Here is a 19,297-nt window from a genome sequence, read left to right on the forward strand (position 1 = left end):
CTGATAAGCAATAGATTAATTTATTTCCTCTTCTGAAGGCATTGATGGAAATGGTCGTCGGACCATTTCAGAGGTTTAATTTATAGGCAGTGCTGCTCTTTGACCAAGGTTACAATTATAATTAAACATTGGTACAGTTAGGGGGCCGATTCACTAAATTCGAGTGAAGGATTCGAAGTAAAAAAACTTCGAATTTCGAAGTATTTTTTGGGCTACTTTGACCATCGAATGGGCTACTTCGACATTCGACTACGACTTCGAATCGAAGGATTCGAATTAAAAATCGTTCGACTATTCGACCATTCGATAGTCGAAGTACTGTCTCTTTAAAAAAAACTTCGACCCCCTAGTTCGGCAGCTAAAAGCTACCGAAGTCAATGTTAGCCTATGGGGAAGGTCCCCATAGGCTTGCCTAAGTTTTTTTGATCGAAGGATATTCCTTCGATTGTTGGATTTAAATCCTTCGAATCGTTTGATTCGAAGGATTTAATCGTTCGATCGAAGGAATAATCCTTCAATCGTACGATCGCAGAATTTGCGCTAAATCCTTCGACTTCGATATTCGAAGTCGAAGGATTTCAATTCCTAGTCGAATATCGAGGGTTAATTAACCCTCGATATTCGACCCATAGTGAATCAGCCCCTAACTCAAATCAAATCAGCCCAATTACTCAAATATGTGTGCAATATGTGTGCATTCCAAATGCCAACTTAACTGACCATCAAGCAGGTCTTTTAGGAGTAGCTACTAGGGCAAAAGATCCTAAATCTCACCATAGCTGGCCTTCAAACTAAGCCCTCCCCACCTATTAGGACTCTGGATTCAAAGGGGTCCAGTCCCAAGGTATGGGAACCACTACATTATGGAAAGACACCAAGCAATCACAATGTTTTTTAGGGAAGAAAACTAACAGAGACAGGAAAGTTGGGGAAACTGGGCAACAAAGGGTTTCCTTGTAGGACAAATATAGATACAATTACAAAGACAATTTTTTTAGATTGTTTTCTTCATAAAGATCAGGGATCTCCAACATACAGCCCTTCATTTACAAAAGTCAATCACTATAAAGCTGGCCATACACTATGAGATCTGCTCGTTTAGTGAGGTTAGGCCATTCTGTGATACAATTATGTTATAATTGATTATACAAAAAAAAAGTTTTGACCAGTGACAAAGATAGCAGGTTGTTCCCATGACTTGAGGGTAATTCATTTTCCTCCATCTGGTCTTGTCCAAAAACTGTACACCTTTGAGATGCATATGTTGTAGGCTTGATTTGTAATTACTGTAGTTCATGACAACTGGTGGCATAAAACTGCTACAGTCTGCAGCGCACATGTGATCTGATTTCTGGTCTAATCTGCAATATGAATCTTTCCCTTAAAGTAAATAATGCCTGACATTGCTGGGCTAATTACTAGGGCATCTAAATGTAGGTTGCGGGTGAGTTCCTTCAACCAAGCCCACCTGCGACCCTACTACTTTGACCCACTTGCTTCTCCAACAGTCTGTATTTATAGATGCTCTACACCACCTCCATCAATCATCAATGATGGCCGTGTCAGGTCTTTAAACACCGAGATGTCGGGTTGGGAGCATACGAGTTAGGGTCAGGTGAGGGATGTCCTACACATCATTAACACAAAAAAACCCCCACTCTTCACCTATGTGTGTGCAAAATGCATTCCCTCCCAGGGCTGGAAATAGGGGCAGCCAGACAATAAATACATGCCTAGAATCCTAAATGTCCCCTACTGTTACACGCTAAGCACATGCCTCTTCTGCCTAACACTAGTTCTGGCCTAATTTCTGTAGAATGGGATTATCACAATAGCCAGTAAATGGGAGCTTAAGTGGGACCTATCAACAAATACCAACATAGCCTTAACAAGCTTAGAGTAGTTTTGCTCAGCCTGTTTGATTTATCTTCTAAAATGTATTTAATATCATTCCAGTGTCTGGGGTAATTAACAATGTGGAAGGCATGGCACAAAGTGAAAAAAGAAACAGGTACAATCAGCCATGTTCTTGCACTTTGTACTATGCCCTCTATACTAGATGAATTGCAGCTGGCCTGAGCACTTCTTTTCATGCCTGCATTAGTCAGCTCTGTGTTTATGAGGGGTGACTGGAAGGTACTCATTCAGAGGAAACAATATTTTAATAGGTGGCGGTGCCCTTTAACATTTTTCTGGGACATGCAGGAAAGTAGGGAAAAAGTTAGGAAAAAGTTGGATATTGTTTTCTTGGTATGGAAAAACATGAAATTGAGATTGCACAGTATTAGAAAAGGGAATAGGTGAAATGTTTCAGGCTATATTTCTGATATTTTATTACATAACTAGGTACAATATTAGGTGCAGATTTAACAGGTGAACATGGAATGGCTTGCTATTACTGATGGGTGAATTTGTCCCGTTTCGCTTTGCAACAAATTTCTGGCGAAACTAGCGAAAAATTCACGAAGCGTTGACGCCGGCACCCATTAAAGTCAATGGGTGTCCACTTATTGTCGCCGGCATCTAAATGGACAAATTCGCCGTGAATTTGCGCCTGGTGAATAAATTTGCCCATCACTATTTGCTATACTTTTAATGCAGCTATATGAATTGTGTATGTGTATACGCAGGCCCTGACTGGCAACCTGTGAGTTTTGGCAATTGCCAGAAGGGCTGATATATGCAGTGTCGTACTGTTGGGGTCCAGGCCAAAGCCTGCGACAAATACATGTATGGTTTTCATCTCCTGATCGGGGGGAAGTTTCAGGTAGGTGGGGGGAGCAGGTCTGGGCCAGCAGGGCCCACAAAGGCCCAGGGTTCTTTTCCTAGTGTCCAGCCCAGTCCGACCCTTGCTGTAAGATGCCAAGGACAGTCACTATTCAGTGGGCTGCTGAGCGGCTGTTCAGGGCTAAAAAGTGGCAACCCTAATCCCAGTCCAAACCTGTGAGTATGTGTGTATGGGTTGCATCCATTTATAAATTGCCCCATCCCCTCCCCTTTCATAATTTTCATAATCGGGAATGGAGCAATGGGGATTGGTGTACAGGAAATTTAAAAAACTATTGTATCTCCTGTGGATCCCCAGTGTTTCTAAACCAATGTGGGTTTGGTTGGGCAACATGCTGCCCCCTAAAATCCTGCCACCCTAGGCCTGGGTCTTGGTGGCCTTTCCACTAATCTGGGCCTGGCCCCAATGTTGCCTCAGAACAGTTAGAACAGTGGGATTGTTTGAGGACAGATAGGTTACCTATGCCTGTAGTACAGTTCCTTGTGGTATCAGTGACATTAAGCATTCAGTTCTTTATCTCAGTTCCTAGAATCTGGTTAGGAATGTAAGTGAAACTGTGAATATATTTTGTGGCACAGACTGATAGACTTTAAATAATATTATTGGCTTCCAGCATGGCTCCGAATTGTACTTATGTGAGATTGCGACAGCGGTATAATTATTCAGCTCTGCCTTTCTGCAAACTGATGGATTTTACTTTAGAAAATAGTTTAGCCCTTAGTCACAGTATGAAACCCCAGTTTTATATTCCCAACATGCTGCTGTTTTCAAAAGCCAAAGAGACACTAGTTAGTGTAGTAGGGTCCCTAGACTGGCAGTTGTATAGCTACTTGATTGGGGCTAAATATCCTTTCATATTTATCATTACAGATATTGGCATGTGAATGTACAAAAAAGCTCTTCCAGTTCTGATGCCTGATTTAATTACTGCGCTCAGTCCTTTTTTAAGGGGACAATATTAGCATAGGGCAACAAATAATGGAAACAGAGCAGACACATCTTGTTCTAAGGAGAGCACACAATGGCATCAATGCAATAGATTACTGTATTTCAATTTTCTTTCTTTTAGACACTTCCTCAGATGCCCACTCTATAAAGCCAAAGGACAGGGACCAGTGATGGGCGAATTTATTCGCCAGGCGCAAATTCGTGGCGAATTTGCGCGATTCGCCGCCGGTGAATAAATTTGCGAAACACCTGCGAAAATTCGCTGACGAAAGTTTGCCGGCGGCAAAAAAAAAAATTGTCAAAAAATTCGGACGCTGGAGTCAAAAACGAGACGCTGGCGCAGTTTCGCGAATTTTTGGAGGTTTCGCGCAAATTCGCCCATCACTAACAGGGACAACGTTGTCTAAGCTCCTTCCATTGCTTTTGCTGAACTTACCCTTGACTATTAAAACCCTTAATAACTATTCAGAGAGCTGCAATATCATAAAAATAGTAAAAGGTATTGGAAGACAATTAGTCATCTGGACAATGGGATCTTGAGCCAATGAGCTGGCTGGCTTGAAAAAACAGCCACAGCAAAGAGAGATGGGAGGGGGCTGTTTACTAGTAAACTAATTATCTAATATAAGTAATTATAAAACAACTGGACTTGCTGAGTAATTATTGAAGACGTTTCACTACTCATCCGAGCAGCTCCTTCAGTTCAACTGAAATTGAACTGAAGAAGCTGCACGGATGTGTAATGAAACATCTTCAATAATTACTCAGCAAGTCCAGTTGTTTTATAATTACTTATATTAGATATACCATGACCTGGATGAATGAAAATCTTCATAGTCATTTAAGTAATCTAATTATTTACATTGCAAGGGCCAAACATGGAGTAGCTTCAGACTCCCTGTTTAGCTCAAGAAATTAGAAAAAAACACTTATTTAAGACAATAGGCAAAAAGCATGTTCAGCACAAGCCCTATTCCTTGCACTCATGTTGAACAAGGGGGTATACTGTCCCTTTAAAAGGGTGGTTCACCTTTGAGTTAACTTTTAGTAAGTTATAGAATGGACAATTCTTAGCAACTTTTCAATTGGCCTTCATTATTATTTTTTTTATAGTTTTTGAATTATTTGCCTTCTTTTTCTGACTCTTCCCAACTTTCAATGGGGGTCACTGATCTAAAAAAAAACAACTGCTACAAAAATATTGTTATTGCTACTTTTTTATTACTCATATTTTTCAGGCCCTCTCCTATTCATATTCGAGTCACTTATTCAAATCAATGCATGTTTGCTGGGGTAATTTGGACCCTAGCAACCAGATTGCTGAAATTGCAAACTGAGGAACTACCGAATAAAAAAAGCAAAATAACTCAAAAACTGCAAATAATAAAAAATTAACACCAACAGCAAATTATCTTGGAATATCACTCTCTACATAATACTAAAAGTTAACAGGTAACTGTGATGGGTTTATTATGGGTTTCTTTGTTATGTGGGCCTCTTTATCAAATTTTGGTTTGGAAGCCAGCGTTTCCCTTTAAGAAAATTCTTATAGGACCCAGCAAACATTGAAGAAGGCGAATGCTTGTTCTAAAAGCCCCTAAACAGCCCCCGTTCTTCCCAAACTATCATTGTGAAGTCACATTATGGAAGACAATAGGAACACTATCTGATCTTCCGGTCTATCCATAGGATGAATCAATATATTAATATTATGTTGGAAAAAATAGAAGCAATGTTAAAAAGTGTTTCAGATCTTCATTTGTAGCAAATGAGAACCCATCGCTATGTCCTACCGGTTGGAGACAATCAAGGAGAAACTAGAAAGCCGTGGTGACATAACTGGGGGCCTGGGACAGCTAATATATCACACAATAACATTCAAGTCAGGAAGAATAGGAGCAGCAGGGGAATAATGTATCGGGGACATGAGCAGAATACTAATACCATTCCTGCAGCCCCGGCAGCAAAGCTCCTGATTAAAGCTGAGCGTGTGACACGGTGACACTGCAGTACAACATACAGTACTATAGGGCTGCCAAGCCTTCTATTTATGACCCCGACTCGCTGACAATGAACTCTTGCTCCGTTGCTCTGACTTAATGAGCTCATTTAATTAGAGACTGAAAGATAGGAAGCATTTTAGCCATTGAGGCAATTAATATAAATACCTGGTTAACTGCTTTCCCTAAACAAATACAGCCATATACCGAGATCTGTTATAGAACAGAACGCCAGGGCCAATCTCACTTACAGTATGCTACATGATTGATACTGCTTTGGACACACAGGCAACTCTGACAAAGAATGTGGCCCTATCTGTAGGGTACAGCATCGAACTGGGTGTCCGAGGACCCCCACACGCTCTCACCTGCTTGCTCACCCTCACACCCGCCCCTTCCCTCGCGTGCACCTAGACTTTGCTGCGATTAGGGGCGAGAATATGGCCTGGATTTGTGGAAAGGCCCGGGCCTAGGGTGGCAGGATTTTAGGGGGCGGCATGCTGCCCAACCACATCCAAATTGTTTGGGAAGCACTGGATATGGGAAAAAGATTCTATATTTTTTTCAATTTCCCATGCACTAATCCCCAGTGCTCCGGACCTGATCATAAAAATTTGTGCGTGTGCACAAATAAAGGGGAGGGGACCAAGGCGAAAAATGGCAGTGGGCCTAGGGGTGCCTGCTATGTAAATCCAGCCCTGGCGAGAATGCAGTGGGGGAGCAACAGTACTTACAGGTAGGGATTGAGTCTGGGTTTTCAGGGTCCACCAGGTTTTTTCCCAGTCTGACCCTCGTTAAGTTGCAGAATGAATAATCGTTGCCTGATATGGTCACCTATGTAGGTGCTGGGCCTTATTTGGCTGATCAGACCAATGCAGGCAAAAGGACCGCACGAATGAGCTCATGAGGTTCTTGTCCCTACAGGATTTTAAACATGCTTTCAGCCAGATATCTATTAGGAAGGGTTCATACAAATAAATTACCAGTTTAGACCAAAGGGGTGGTTCGCTTTTATTATGTTATAGAATGGCAAATACTAAGCAATTTTCCAATTGGTCTTCATTTTATCTTTTTTATAGTTTTTAAAATATTTGCCTTCTTTTTCTTACTCTTTCCAAATTTTTGGACCCTAGCAACCACATTGCTGAAATTGCAAACTGGAGAGCTGCTGAATAAAAAGCCAAATAACTCCAAAACCACAAGTGATAAATAATGAAAACCAATTCCAAAATGTGTTAGAATATCACTTTCAACACCATACTAAGGGGCAGATTTATTAAGGGTCGAATTGAAAATTCTAATTTGAATTAGAATTTTCAAAATTTTTGAAACTGTCAAATTCAACTAGGGAATTATTCATACTCGATTCAAATTTTTTTTTTTTAAACCTATTCAATATTCGAGATTTATCAAACTCTGGCCCTGACTATTCAACACCTAAAACCTGCAAAATTACTGTATAGGTCAATGGGAGAGGTGCAGTGACCAATATGGAGTTGTTTGTAGCCTTACTGACATTCGAGTATTTTTCAGAGAAAAAACTCAAATTGAGTTTGATTCGATTCGAGTTTTCAACTTTTTAAAGTTAGTCTGAGTTAAAGATATTCGATCTTTATAATAAATAATCAAATATTTAAATTCACAGTAAATTCTAATTCATGCGAGTTAAAAAAAACTCACATGAATTCAAAATTTGAATATTGATAAATGTGCCTCTAAGAGTAATTAAGAGTCCTGCCCAATTAATGGCTCTATGATGGTACTAAGCCCCATCACTCGGTCACATTTAATTTGTTCCATTTGGTGTCACTGATATAGGGAACAAGGATCCCCCTACTGTAACGTACTCCATAAAATGTAAGCATATTAGAAGCCGGTTCCATGACCGGACAAAGGTCTAAGGCCGAAGCCTGAGTGATTTTATACAGATCAAAGAACTCCATGGTGATTTCTAGCAGTTAGTATAAATTACAGTCAGGGGCACATTATCCTCTATATACACACCAATTATTTGTGCCTTATTTACTGTCACCTTAATACTAATATACACACCAGTTATTGCTCTCATTAACTGAACATTTCTAAAGCCTCAGGGCATCGCTGCAAATCATGGTTATTAGTAGCGCAGACTTACAAACAGTCCCTTGGGCATCTTCTATATGCTAATGGCTGGCTGAGAGTTCAGCTGCTGGTGGGCTCCTGATGGAGGGCTTCTTTGCCACTCCAGCCTGTCAATGTCATTTATAAGGTTAATGAACAGCCCCACCAGTCATTGGTGGGTCTGAGGAAGGTAGGCAGATTTCAAGCACTGACCAGGAGAGAGGATGAACCCTGTAATACATTAATAATGATATCAGCATGATACTATTCCCAGTTATAAAATCTGGTTTTACCAACTTGCTGTAGATATGAATTTCTAAGCCCCGGCATTTAATTCCATAGCACTACATTGTAGGAGGTGCCTGGAGCAATCTGGCCCAGCTGTCCAACCGGGAAAGGAAACATTCTGTCACAGTCACCACCTTCACTTCAGATTACTCAGTAATTAGTAAAATGCCTCCCTTGAAAATTTGATGCAGCTTCCACAAATAGAATAAACAAATAGGCGCAGATTGGCCTCAGAATGTATCCGTGTACCAAAAATACTAACAGGCAGCCAAATTTCCATAGCAACAGAGAGCCATCATCGTCCAGCCTTTAACCAGATGAAGGAGATCTTGTATCACACGACACATCACTGTCCTTGTGCATGTATTTTCCCTGCCCAGATTTGTAGCATATGCCAGATGGATAAAAAATGGGGGTTTACAGTGATTACTGCAAGTGCAGAATGATATTATGTTAGAAGCAACAGATAAGTACACTTATTCTAAACATATACCTGCAAGTCCCTTTGGACCAGTATTGGAGTGAAGTATGCAGGGCCTGCCTGTAAGCCTGACCCAGAGGGCCACCACTACCAAACCCCCACCTCTGCAGCACTTTATCTCCCAATTCCCTACACATCTACCAATTAGGGTTGCCACCTGGCCGGTATATTACCAGCCTGGCCGGTGAAATTGTTGCTTGATGCCAATGTTATTTATAGGGAAAAACCATTGAAACATAGGTATTTTTTTCCAGAAAAGGTGGCAACCCTAACACCAATGGCTGCCACCACCTTTCCACTCCCCCATCACACATTAAAGCCTGATGCCATCCCCAATCACCCTGTGTGTCTCTCTACACTGCAAACATCTGGCTGCCCCCCTTTTCTGCTGAACATCACTCCTTAATGCCAATTTCAGTCTCTCAACCAGAACCAGGGCCTGCCAGGATTTCTACCAGTATCCCCCATGGGCCTGTACAATCTTGCTTCTGACCCATCCACTGAACACACACAGTTGGATTTGCTGCACCCTTATATCAGATTAAAAATCCATAGTACATGGCTCCATAGCACCCTGCTATGAATGATTCACAAGTAAGGGGAAGCATAGGGACTGTCCACCTGCTGCTCCCAGAAGAACCCTTATGATTATGAATGCAACGCTGTTGAACACAAAAAGCTCTGCAATCATGGGAATGATGCAGGTCTAAACAATCTATTTTGGAGCGTGCCTAAGATGAGACAGGGTGCAGAGTGCAAGAGATAAAGGAACATGTCTTTTATGCATTTTTCCCTTTAAAAGACCATCAGTATGAGGGCATAACAACTTTGCATTTTTACATATCAAAAAACGGGTTTGCCATACTGCATTGCCTTGGATGTGGCACTGTCAAAAGCCATAGCATATAAATTAACCCTAGGACAAGTCATATAACATCACCAGGGCTAGATTTATACATAGTGCGCCCCTAGGCTGGGACCACTTGTCTTCCCCTTCCTGCCTCTCCCCTTCACATTGCACAATTGTGCAGGTCTGATCTCATGTGGTTAGAGACTGGCACACTGAAGTTTTAAAGAGCTGGCAAATCTCCTTCATGTCCCAAATGCTTCCAAAAACATTGCAATGCCTCTGGGCGGCATGCTGCCCCTAAAATTCTGCCACCCTAGGTCTTTGGGGTCTTTCCACAGATCCGGGCCCACAGCACCTGTGCAGAAATACAAGGCTGCCAATCTGTGGCTCCAAGTGGAAACTATAAATATAGAATTAAGAGAAGGAAAATAGGTCGGTTGGACTATAAATCTTTGAATCCAAATGGGGCTTAAGGCTGGGTGCCGCCATGAAAATATATATTAAAGAATATTCAGTGAATGAATGTTCTGCTTCCCCATGAAAGATAAACCCTCCCTAAAACTAGGACACATCTTACCGCTGACCACAGGTAATTAATAATTCTCCAACAATTCAAATGAACTAATATAAGCAAACAAGGAAAAAGAAACATAAGATGTAGTATGCACAGAGCTTTATAAATGATCTTATACAGGGAAGCGTTATAGTTTTAATCTGTCTAATATATTAGTTTATAGGAGCAACCAAAGGAAGTAAAGAAAGTTTTTGCCATTTGTAGCAGGAATGTCACACACCTCTGCATTGTCCTTCAGGGTTAGAGAGAGAGACAGATGTTTATTATACTTATTCCCCTAATGAGCAATCTCTGGGGAACATTCTTTGAATGTCAACAGTCTGTCCCACCCTCATATAATCTAATTGACACCAAGAGAGTTGAGGTCTGATTGCAGATACTTCCCTAGAAATGTCTCTGTATCAGCGGCTATAATGTACCGTAGCAACATGATCTATTACTTGGCTCCATCATTTGCTGTGCTTTACTTGGCAAATTGCACGACAGAAATTGTGTGAAATAAAGGGATGTGTAAGTATGGCCATTGCCCACGCAAGTGAAACTCATAACGCCCTGATTTCTTATTTCATGGAATTTATTATTGAAGTTTTGTACCCAGGGTGGGTTTTAAAAACAGTGCACCCCTAGGCTGCCCGCACCAATCAGCACCCTCCGACCCATCCTGCTCGCACTCCCCAGCACAAATGACCCACCCGCAACCAACTTCTCGAGCTTGCACTTACCTTTCGCCTTCTTCGCTGCTGTAGACACAATCATTGGGATCAAAATCTCATGCCCAGTTCAGATACAGCCAGCAGGCAGCATGCCACCTCCAGCAATCTGCCACCCTAGGCCTGGGCCTTTGACAAATCGGGCCCTGTTTTCCTAATGCATACCTCCCAACTGTCCCGTTTTTCACGGGACAGTCCCAATTTAGACAGCAAAACAAGCAGTCCCGGGTTTGTTACTGAAATGTACCGACTTTCTCTTTGATCTCCTGCACTGAACAGCCAGAAAGAGATACAAGGGGTAATTTATAAAGTTTGCACAGCGCATATTTATTCACAAATGGTTGTCTTGCCCATGTTTTTTTCTGAACGCTAAAATATTGCACTGCTATGCCCGTCTTTCTGGTTTTTGTGAATTCGCATTAAGAATAGATTTTTGCAAATAGCTCTCAAATGATACAGTGCATGAGTGCGACCACTGTGCGCGGTTGTTGTGCACGGAAATAGCGTTGACAGTAACCTAAATTCGCAATTTGCGAAACTGTTTTGCGAATATTTTCTCTGCCACCAAACTTGTGGCGTAATTCAAATGCAGAGTGGGCACATAATATTTGCAATTTGCGATTTTTGCCATATTTAAAAAGCTCTTATAGACATTCGCAGTGTGAAATAAATTTGCAATTCCATTTGCATACTCTTATTCAGCTTTATAAATGTAACAATGCACAGGGCAAATATATTCACTGTGCGAACCAATCTGCCCTGCGCAAAGTTTATAAATGAGCCCCACATAGTTTCGAAACCTTAATTGGCTTTTGGCAGAGAACCCAGAATAGATATTTAGATACTTTTGCAACAATCTAAGATAAGCAGGTCTCTTGGGAGAACTTAGACTCACATTTTAAAGGGCAATTCACCTGAAATAACACATAAAAAACACAGAAATGTGTTCAAACTTTCATAACCGTCCAAATTGTGTTAAATGAACATGGTAATTAGGGGGGGGTGGCCACAAAATTGGCGTGGGCAAAAAAAATTCGGCAAATCTTTATGTCCCTCTTTCTATTTTCAAAATGTTGTTACGGTAGGTAGCTTAAAGTGGACCCGTCACCCAGACATAAAAATCTGTATAATAAAAGTCCTTCTTAAATTAAATATGAAATCCAATTAATTTTTTTTATTAAAGCATTCATAGCTGTTGTAAACTCATTTAAAAATTTCAGCTGTCAATCAAGTATTGCCTACCCCGCCTCTATGCCTAGGCATAGAGGCGGGGCAAGCAATTACTTTCACTTTCCATTCAGCACTTCCTAGATGTCACCGCTCTCCCTACATTCCCCCAGCTCTCTTAACGATTTAATTGTGTAACCAGGGCATGGGAATGGACTTCAGGTCCCCCATTCTGGTGCACAAACAAGATTCTGAGATGATACAAGGCTTGCCTTAATAACAGTGTCCACAAAATGGCTCCTTCCTGGTTGCTATAATTATGAGTTCCCAGACTGATGGAAACAAGATTCAAATAATTTATACAGTGTAATTAAAGTTAATTTTGCTTGACTAACATGATAAAATAGGATTTGGATAATTTTGTTTGGGTGACGGGTCCCCTTTAATGGCTTGTTCCTAGAGATGTTTGCTGAGGGTGCATTTATGCTGAAATGCTTTGGAAAAAACACTTATTTTAGGACAGAAACAGCAAATTTCCCATTAGTAAATAAGGCCCACTGCATTGTTCAACAAACAACTCATTCCAAATCATTAATTCATGCAGGTGTCTAGCTGATACAATCCACCTCAACCATAGGATTCCGCCCTGATTCCAGACATGTCAACTCAAGTGCAGTTTTAGGGAGTCACCCTATTTTGCCTCCCCATTGCCCTAACACTAAAGCGCTAAAACCCACCTAATATACAAGAACTGAGGTGACCTGGGAAGGCCAGGGGTGTAATGAGGTGTGACAGGGCAAGGCCTTAACGCACCTGAAATATAAAACAGCTGTGTGGTATTTGTACAACGCAACTACCATTCAGAAACTCACAGCATGTGTCAGTTGTTTGCAGCAGGAGAATCATTTTAATAACTTTAGGTAGTGATGGGCGAATTTCTCCCAAAATTTGTGAAACGTTGAAAAATCAGCGAAACTCAAAAAGTCAATGGGCATCCAAATAGTGTTGACGTCACACGGTTTTCCCATGAGCGACTTTTGCGGTGTGCGTCCAAAAATTTTTGACCGCGACAAATTTTCACAGGAGTCTTGCGAATTTATTCTCCGGTGGCGAAAGTTCGGAAATTCGCACCTCCCGGATTTATTCGCCCATCACTAATTTTGGGTCAAGGGGGTTCACCCAAAAAAATATATATATATAAATAAATATAGTTAAATAGGTGCACCGAATCTGTGACCTGGGTTTCAAATAATATGTAAAGCAAAAGGCAAAATTTTGCACACTCAGGTTTTGTATATTAGGCAAAAAGGAAATCAAGATCTTCATCAGGAATAGGTAACAAAATTCCTGTTCCTGATGAAAGTCCTGGTTTAGAATTGAAATATTAAATAAAGTCTCCTTTTTGCATATTATACAAATACATTATTAAAAAAAAAATATATATATATATACACACACACAAATACTCCATAAATAAAATCTGAAAAATTAATTTTCAAGTGCCTTTCATATCAATACAGCCAGATATTGTAATATAATGTCAGTTTCTCTTTTTACGGCTTATTATGAAAATTATGTTTTAGCGCTGGCAGAATTCTTAGAATTCTTAGAGGCATTGTAATTGGATTTTTATTCTTTTGTGTGGCTTTTGAATTACGTTAATTTTTTGTTCGGCAGCTCAGAATTTAAACAGTCTTCTGGTTTCTGGGAGTTAATTTCAATATTAACAAATGCAACATGCACAGAATAAGGTCTGAAAAGAAAATAAGTCATTCATCTATACTGGAAAGTGGCTTTGAGTTGATTTTGGGGGTTTATATCCCCTTTAATAAACAGCATTAAAAAAGAAGCTGCATGCTACTGAGGTTCTGCAGAAGGCCTGGACTGATTGCTCTGTTTTCCTGTCCCTGCTGAGCACCAGTTGTCTCCCAGTCAGATGCCATGTCAGGTATACAGAACTGCTCTGCTTCCTGAAGGAGAACATTTTATGTGAGGAAGAAAAAGAAAGCCATGGGCCACGTGTAATTCCCCCTGGCTGTGAGCTGACAGGTATGCCAGAGGTAATAAATATTGTATAAAGTCTGTCCGTGTACTGCAGCCAGCATCACTAAGCCACATTCCCATGGCAACACTGTGCTAGATTTACTGATCTCAAAGAAATGTTAGTAGCAAGTCTCCTGGCATCCCATATTTCCAACAATGCCAGTTTATTAAGCCTTTTACTGATTGGCAACTATTTACCAGTCTATTCTGTTCTTTTGTTTATACATGTAAGTCGAGGTTGTCCCTGTAAAGAGTAAATTATATAGGGAATAAAGTACCACCTACTGTAAAATATTCAAAATAATATACATTACATAAGATATAGAACTCAAAGGTTATATCTAAAGTCCTCTGAGCACAACACCCATTCCCAAAACAAATCAGCAGTCCACTGAAAAACCTCTTTGTAATAAGCTGTTCCTTATCTCAAAGCCTAACAAAGGCTTTAACAGTAGGAAGGAAGGGGTTTGTTTATACAGAGGGTAGGATGTAGAATGCAAACTTTCCCTGTATAAGTAACAACAAAAACTTATGTTTACTAATAAAAACAATAGGTAAAAAGTATTTTGAGCACAAGCCCAATTCACTGTACTACTGTTAACAAAGGGGATATACATTATATATATATACATTATATATATTAACAGGATTGTTGCTGTGGGGCTCCTTCTGTCACATAATGCTCCACAAGTATAAAGCTTTTATGTCAATTTTCATTTTCAGTTCCCTCAGTGATAGCTGCAAGAAGTGATTGGCAAATTTATTCGTCAGGTGCAAATTCGCGGCGAATTTGCCCGTTTCGCTGCCGGCAAATAAATTCACGAATTTGCCATGAAAATTCACTGGCATCAAAATTTTTCAGACGTCGGTTGACTTGAATGGGCTCCGTCTGTATGCAAATTTCGCTGGAAATTTGCGAAGTTCGGGGTGAAGCGAAACGGGAAAATTCACCCAATACTAGCTGCAAGCGCTCCATGTTATGTGCTTGAATATCCAGATGCACCTTTGTATTTAAAGAATAAATTTGGCAGGCATGTTTTGATACCAGCGAAAAAAGGTGCGCACCAGATTAGTCACGTGCATAAACAATTTATTCGGACACCCGTTGTCTTTAATGCATTTAAACAAAATATTGGCGGGTATGAAAATTGTCACTCCTGCCAAAATTATTTTGAAGCCTGTGGACTTCAATGCGTTACGCAAATTTTTCGCCGTTTCGTGAATTTTTTGTTAAATTCGCACATTTTTCGGTGATTCAAAACGTCACAGATTCGCCCATCACTAGTAACAAGTAGAGGGAGGGGGTTGTGGTGCAGCTGGTGGGGGGGACAATCAAGGAAGGAAGACTGCCTGGGGCTTATTGTGCTTTCAGCTACAAAACCAGCCCAAAACTAGCCAATAGGAACTTCAAAAGTAGCCCAAAAACAGCACAATATGTGCAGTGAAAAAACCATATACAGAATAAATGAATATATGTGAAAAAACGCCTTTTTCAAATTTTCTCTGTTTGCAAATTTTTCCATGAAGCAAAAAGGTGACAGATTTGCCCATCACCAGGGGCGTGACTATAGAGGGGGGCCCAGGAGGTATAGTGGTTCCATAAGACCCCAATAAATATAAAATTTCAATAAACATTGGTAAAACAGGTCAACCTCTAGATATTTTGGTGGCCAGCAGATTTTTGCCCCAAAATTGTCTAAAACTTAGCAAAGTCACTGGAAAATGTGAGAATGGGAGACAGTGGTACAGGGTAACTGGTAACTCCCGACTTCTACACAAGTCTGTCCCTTTGCATTCTGGGTATTATAGTCTTACAATACACTTGGCAGCTGCCAAATTGTTAAACAAAAACTACATTACCCAACATGCATTGGGAGATACAGGCTTGGCAAATCAGGGCAAGAAAAAAAGGCCCAAAAAGTAGCTCAGATCTTTACCTGGCTAGTTTGTACTTTCAAAACCCACCTGGACTTTAAATTAGTAGCCCAATTTGGCTGGAAACCTGCCAACATGCATGGATTTTTTTTTAAAGTTTAAAAAAAAAAAATCAGGTAAGCGATTCTAGTCACTGGCACCCATTAGTGACTATACCTTTATTTTTTGGGAATGGCACCTAAAACTAGGGTTGCCACCTTTTCTCACGGTAGAGATCGGGCAGTGAGACACCGTGGAGTTGGCCCGTGACATCGAGGGTGGGGCTATGACATGGCGATTGGCGATTGCCCAATCTCAGTGTCAATCATGGGAAATCCTGCCTGGTTTTCCTTATTTGGAAAACCGGGCAGGAATTTTTGATCAAAATACTGGGCTGTCCGGGTCAAAACCGAACAGCTGGCAAACCTACCTAAAACACATTTTTACAGAAAATGAAATTCGAAGCAACCTTCCAATATACGTTCATAAAACACCTGGTGTAAAGTTAATTATAAATGTAACAACTAGTGAAAACTACAAAATTTGCCTGGCGTTTTATATTGTATCCACTCCTGACTCCTGAAACAATGCAGCAGAAGCCCCTCTGGGTAATAAACCTAGAGGAGAACTGAACTCTGCTGCACCATTTCAAGGGTCAGACCATGAGAACAGAAAAAGATATTTAATAAATGTGTATTGAAAAGTTTCTAAGAATGGTATTTTGTTTCGTCACGAAAAAGACCGTTTTTGGGTGGAGGACCACTTTACTGTCTGCTCTGAGCAGACTTAGGAGCAGCCTTGTCTCAACGGTGCCCCTTCCTAGTTCATAATGATTGCATTCTTATTAACCCTTTCCTGACCATGCAAAGGCTTGACAGCTGGAGATCTAACCTGACGCAACTTCTCAGCTGTGAAACAAAGGCAACAATCCGGAGCTGCACATTCTGTCAGCATCATATGAATGCCAAACATCTCCAAGGAAGGGTATCAGTCCCTAAATGGTATTTAATCAAGAGGGCACCCAGTATAAGCCATACCTTAGCCTTTTCCAACTGTGCCTGGGCCTGTCTTTCTGCTTCTCTTCGGACAGCTTCCCTGTCTTCTTCCAAAGAAACATCTGAATCGGATGGGCGGCTGGTGTACGAGTCCGCCGAACCCTAGGGTGAGAAAAAAGGGGGTTCAAATGAATGCAGCTGGCACATGTCATGCACATTTATGAATTACCGCTAGCAGGAGAGAAACCTAGAGCTGGTCACTTCTATCTGGGTTATCCCTTTATTTAATAAGCTGCTTTGACTGGTTAAATGAAAATCCTGCTGTTGTGCAGAGAGGGAAGCTTTTGTTTTTCTCTCCACATGCTCCTTTGATTTCCCCCCAGACAGATTATTAATAAGAATAATGCACACGGTGAGTAAGCAGACAAGTAACATCGTTAGGTGTTATGATTAGAATCAGTTATTTAAAGCAGACAAGGTGTTCGGCAAAGCTGCGTTCAACTGCTTGCGTTGGTCCCTGCTCATTGGAGCTTACAGTCTTCACTAATTTGCTGAACTACTACTCCCACAATGCCCAGTTAATTATCCCACTTTCAACATATATTTATATCAGAATGTGTGAATGGGAAAATTTGTAGAGAGGGATATTCTGAGACAATCTGCATGTTGTTTTCATTTTTTATTATTTGTGTTCTTTGAGTTATTTAGCCTTTTATTCAGCAGTTCTCCGGTCAGCGCTGATCCACGCCTGATGCAGCCTTCCGTTGCCACCCCCACCCCTCCTCACGGCGCTCACATTTTCTGCGCAGGAGGGGTGGGGCCGCTGCACAACGCTAGTGCAGAGAGCACAATTGCACTGTCTGCACTAGAAGAGCCGAATTTACGGGTTGAAAACTGGAAATTCGGCTCTTAATAACCAGGGGGCGCTGCCGCCTGAGTTGAGTGAATCAACTCGCCTCATTGGTGGAGCACCCCTGTCTCCGGTGTGCAATTTCAGTAATCCGGTTACTAGGGTCCAAATTACCTTAGCAACCATGCATTGATTTGAATAAGAGACTGGAATATGGAGAGGTGATGGCCTGAACAGAAAGATGAGTAATAAAAAGTAGCAATAACTATACATTTGTAGCCTTACAGAACATTTGTTTTTAGATTTTGAAAACTGGAAAGAGTCAGAAGAAGACGGCAAATAATTCAAAAACTATATATAAAAAAAAAAGAAATAATTAAGACCAATTGAAAAGTTGCTTAAAATTAGCCATTCTATAACATACTAAAAGTTAACTTAAAGGTGAACCACCCCTTTAAAGCAGTGATGTCCATATTGAGACCCTCTGGCTGTTGTTGAACTATAACATTGAGAGCTGTTAATGGAAGGCTGGATGTCTGGGCTCAGCAACAGCTTGAGGACAGCAGAATCAACATAATAAATATCTATTATCACACAATCGAATAATGTTTCCCCCTGGGGCAAGTGTCATTATACAGTTGTGTAACCAGGTTTGCAGCCCGAAAGGCTAAAAATGACCCCTTCTTGGAGCAGACTGGTGCTTTGCAAACAACACTATTTGCCCAGCAGGACTCATTCAGAATCTCTAGGTAACAGTCTCATTGTCCTGGACGACCAAAGTCTCCATTCCCTGTTTAGCAGATTTCCATGACAGCCTGCAGGTAAATTCTGAACTATGATCATCCATGCACAGGCTGCTCCTCCTCAATTCGTGTTATTTACTATATTTGTCTGTTTCTTAGAGGTCTCCACTATGTTCAGTCATCCTACTCGGATCATCCTGTTCTATACTCAGCAATAACTCCAGCACATCTCTATTAAGCGTGGTTATAAATATATATATAGATACAATTGAAGCATTACTAGGCAAGATACTCTTCCCCACGGTCATCGTTTCCTTATGTTACAACCCTGTAAATGTATCTGGAGACCATAAACCCGCATACATTGTATATTACAACTTTATTATCTATCTATCTATCTATCTATCTATCTATCTATCTATCTATCATCTCTCTCTCTCTCTCTCTCTCTCTCTCTCTCTCTCTCTCTCTCTCTCTCTCTCTCTCTCTCATCTATCTATCTAGCTAGCTAGCTATCATCTATCTATCATCTATCATCTATCTATAATCTATCTATCTATCTGTCTGTCTGTCTGTCTGTCTGTCTGTCTGTCTGTCATCTATGTATTATCTATCAATCAATCAATCAATCTCTCTCTCTCTCTCATCTATCTATCTATCTATCTATCTATCTATCTATCATCTATTTATCTATCAATCTATCATATCTCTCTCTCTCTCTCTCTCTCTCTCTCTCTCTCTCTCTCTCTCTCTCTCTCTCTCTCTCTCTCTCCATCTGTCTCTATTGCTTTAGAAGTCAGATGTTGCCTAATGGTTCTATGAAAGGGGAGCTGCTCCTGGGAGCAG

General features: G+C 40.7%; 1 protein-coding gene across 10 annotated transcripts in view; it reads right to left on the reverse strand.

The window, feature by feature from the left end:
- Nucleotides 1–19,297, reverse strand: part of cacnb2.L (calcium channel, voltage-dependent, beta 2 subunit L homeolog) — a 182,593-nt gene that overhangs the window by 49,470 nt on the left and 113,826 nt on the right. For all 10 annotated transcript variants that reach the window (XM_041565861.1, XM_041565865.1, XM_041565862.1 and 7 more), the window contains one exon: nucleotides 16,901–17,020. In XM_041565861.1, the coding sequence (XP_041421795.1) occupies nucleotides 16,901–17,020 (120 nt within the window). The remainder of the gene's footprint in view (nucleotides 1–16,900; nucleotides 17,021–19,297) is intronic.

The sequence above is a fragment of the Xenopus laevis genome, chromosome 6L, assembly GCF_017654675.1.
Source record: "Xenopus laevis strain J_2021 chromosome 6L, Xenopus_laevis_v10.1, whole genome shotgun sequence".
NCBI classification, from domain to species: Eukaryota; Metazoa; Chordata; class Amphibia; order Anura; family Pipidae; genus Xenopus; species Xenopus laevis.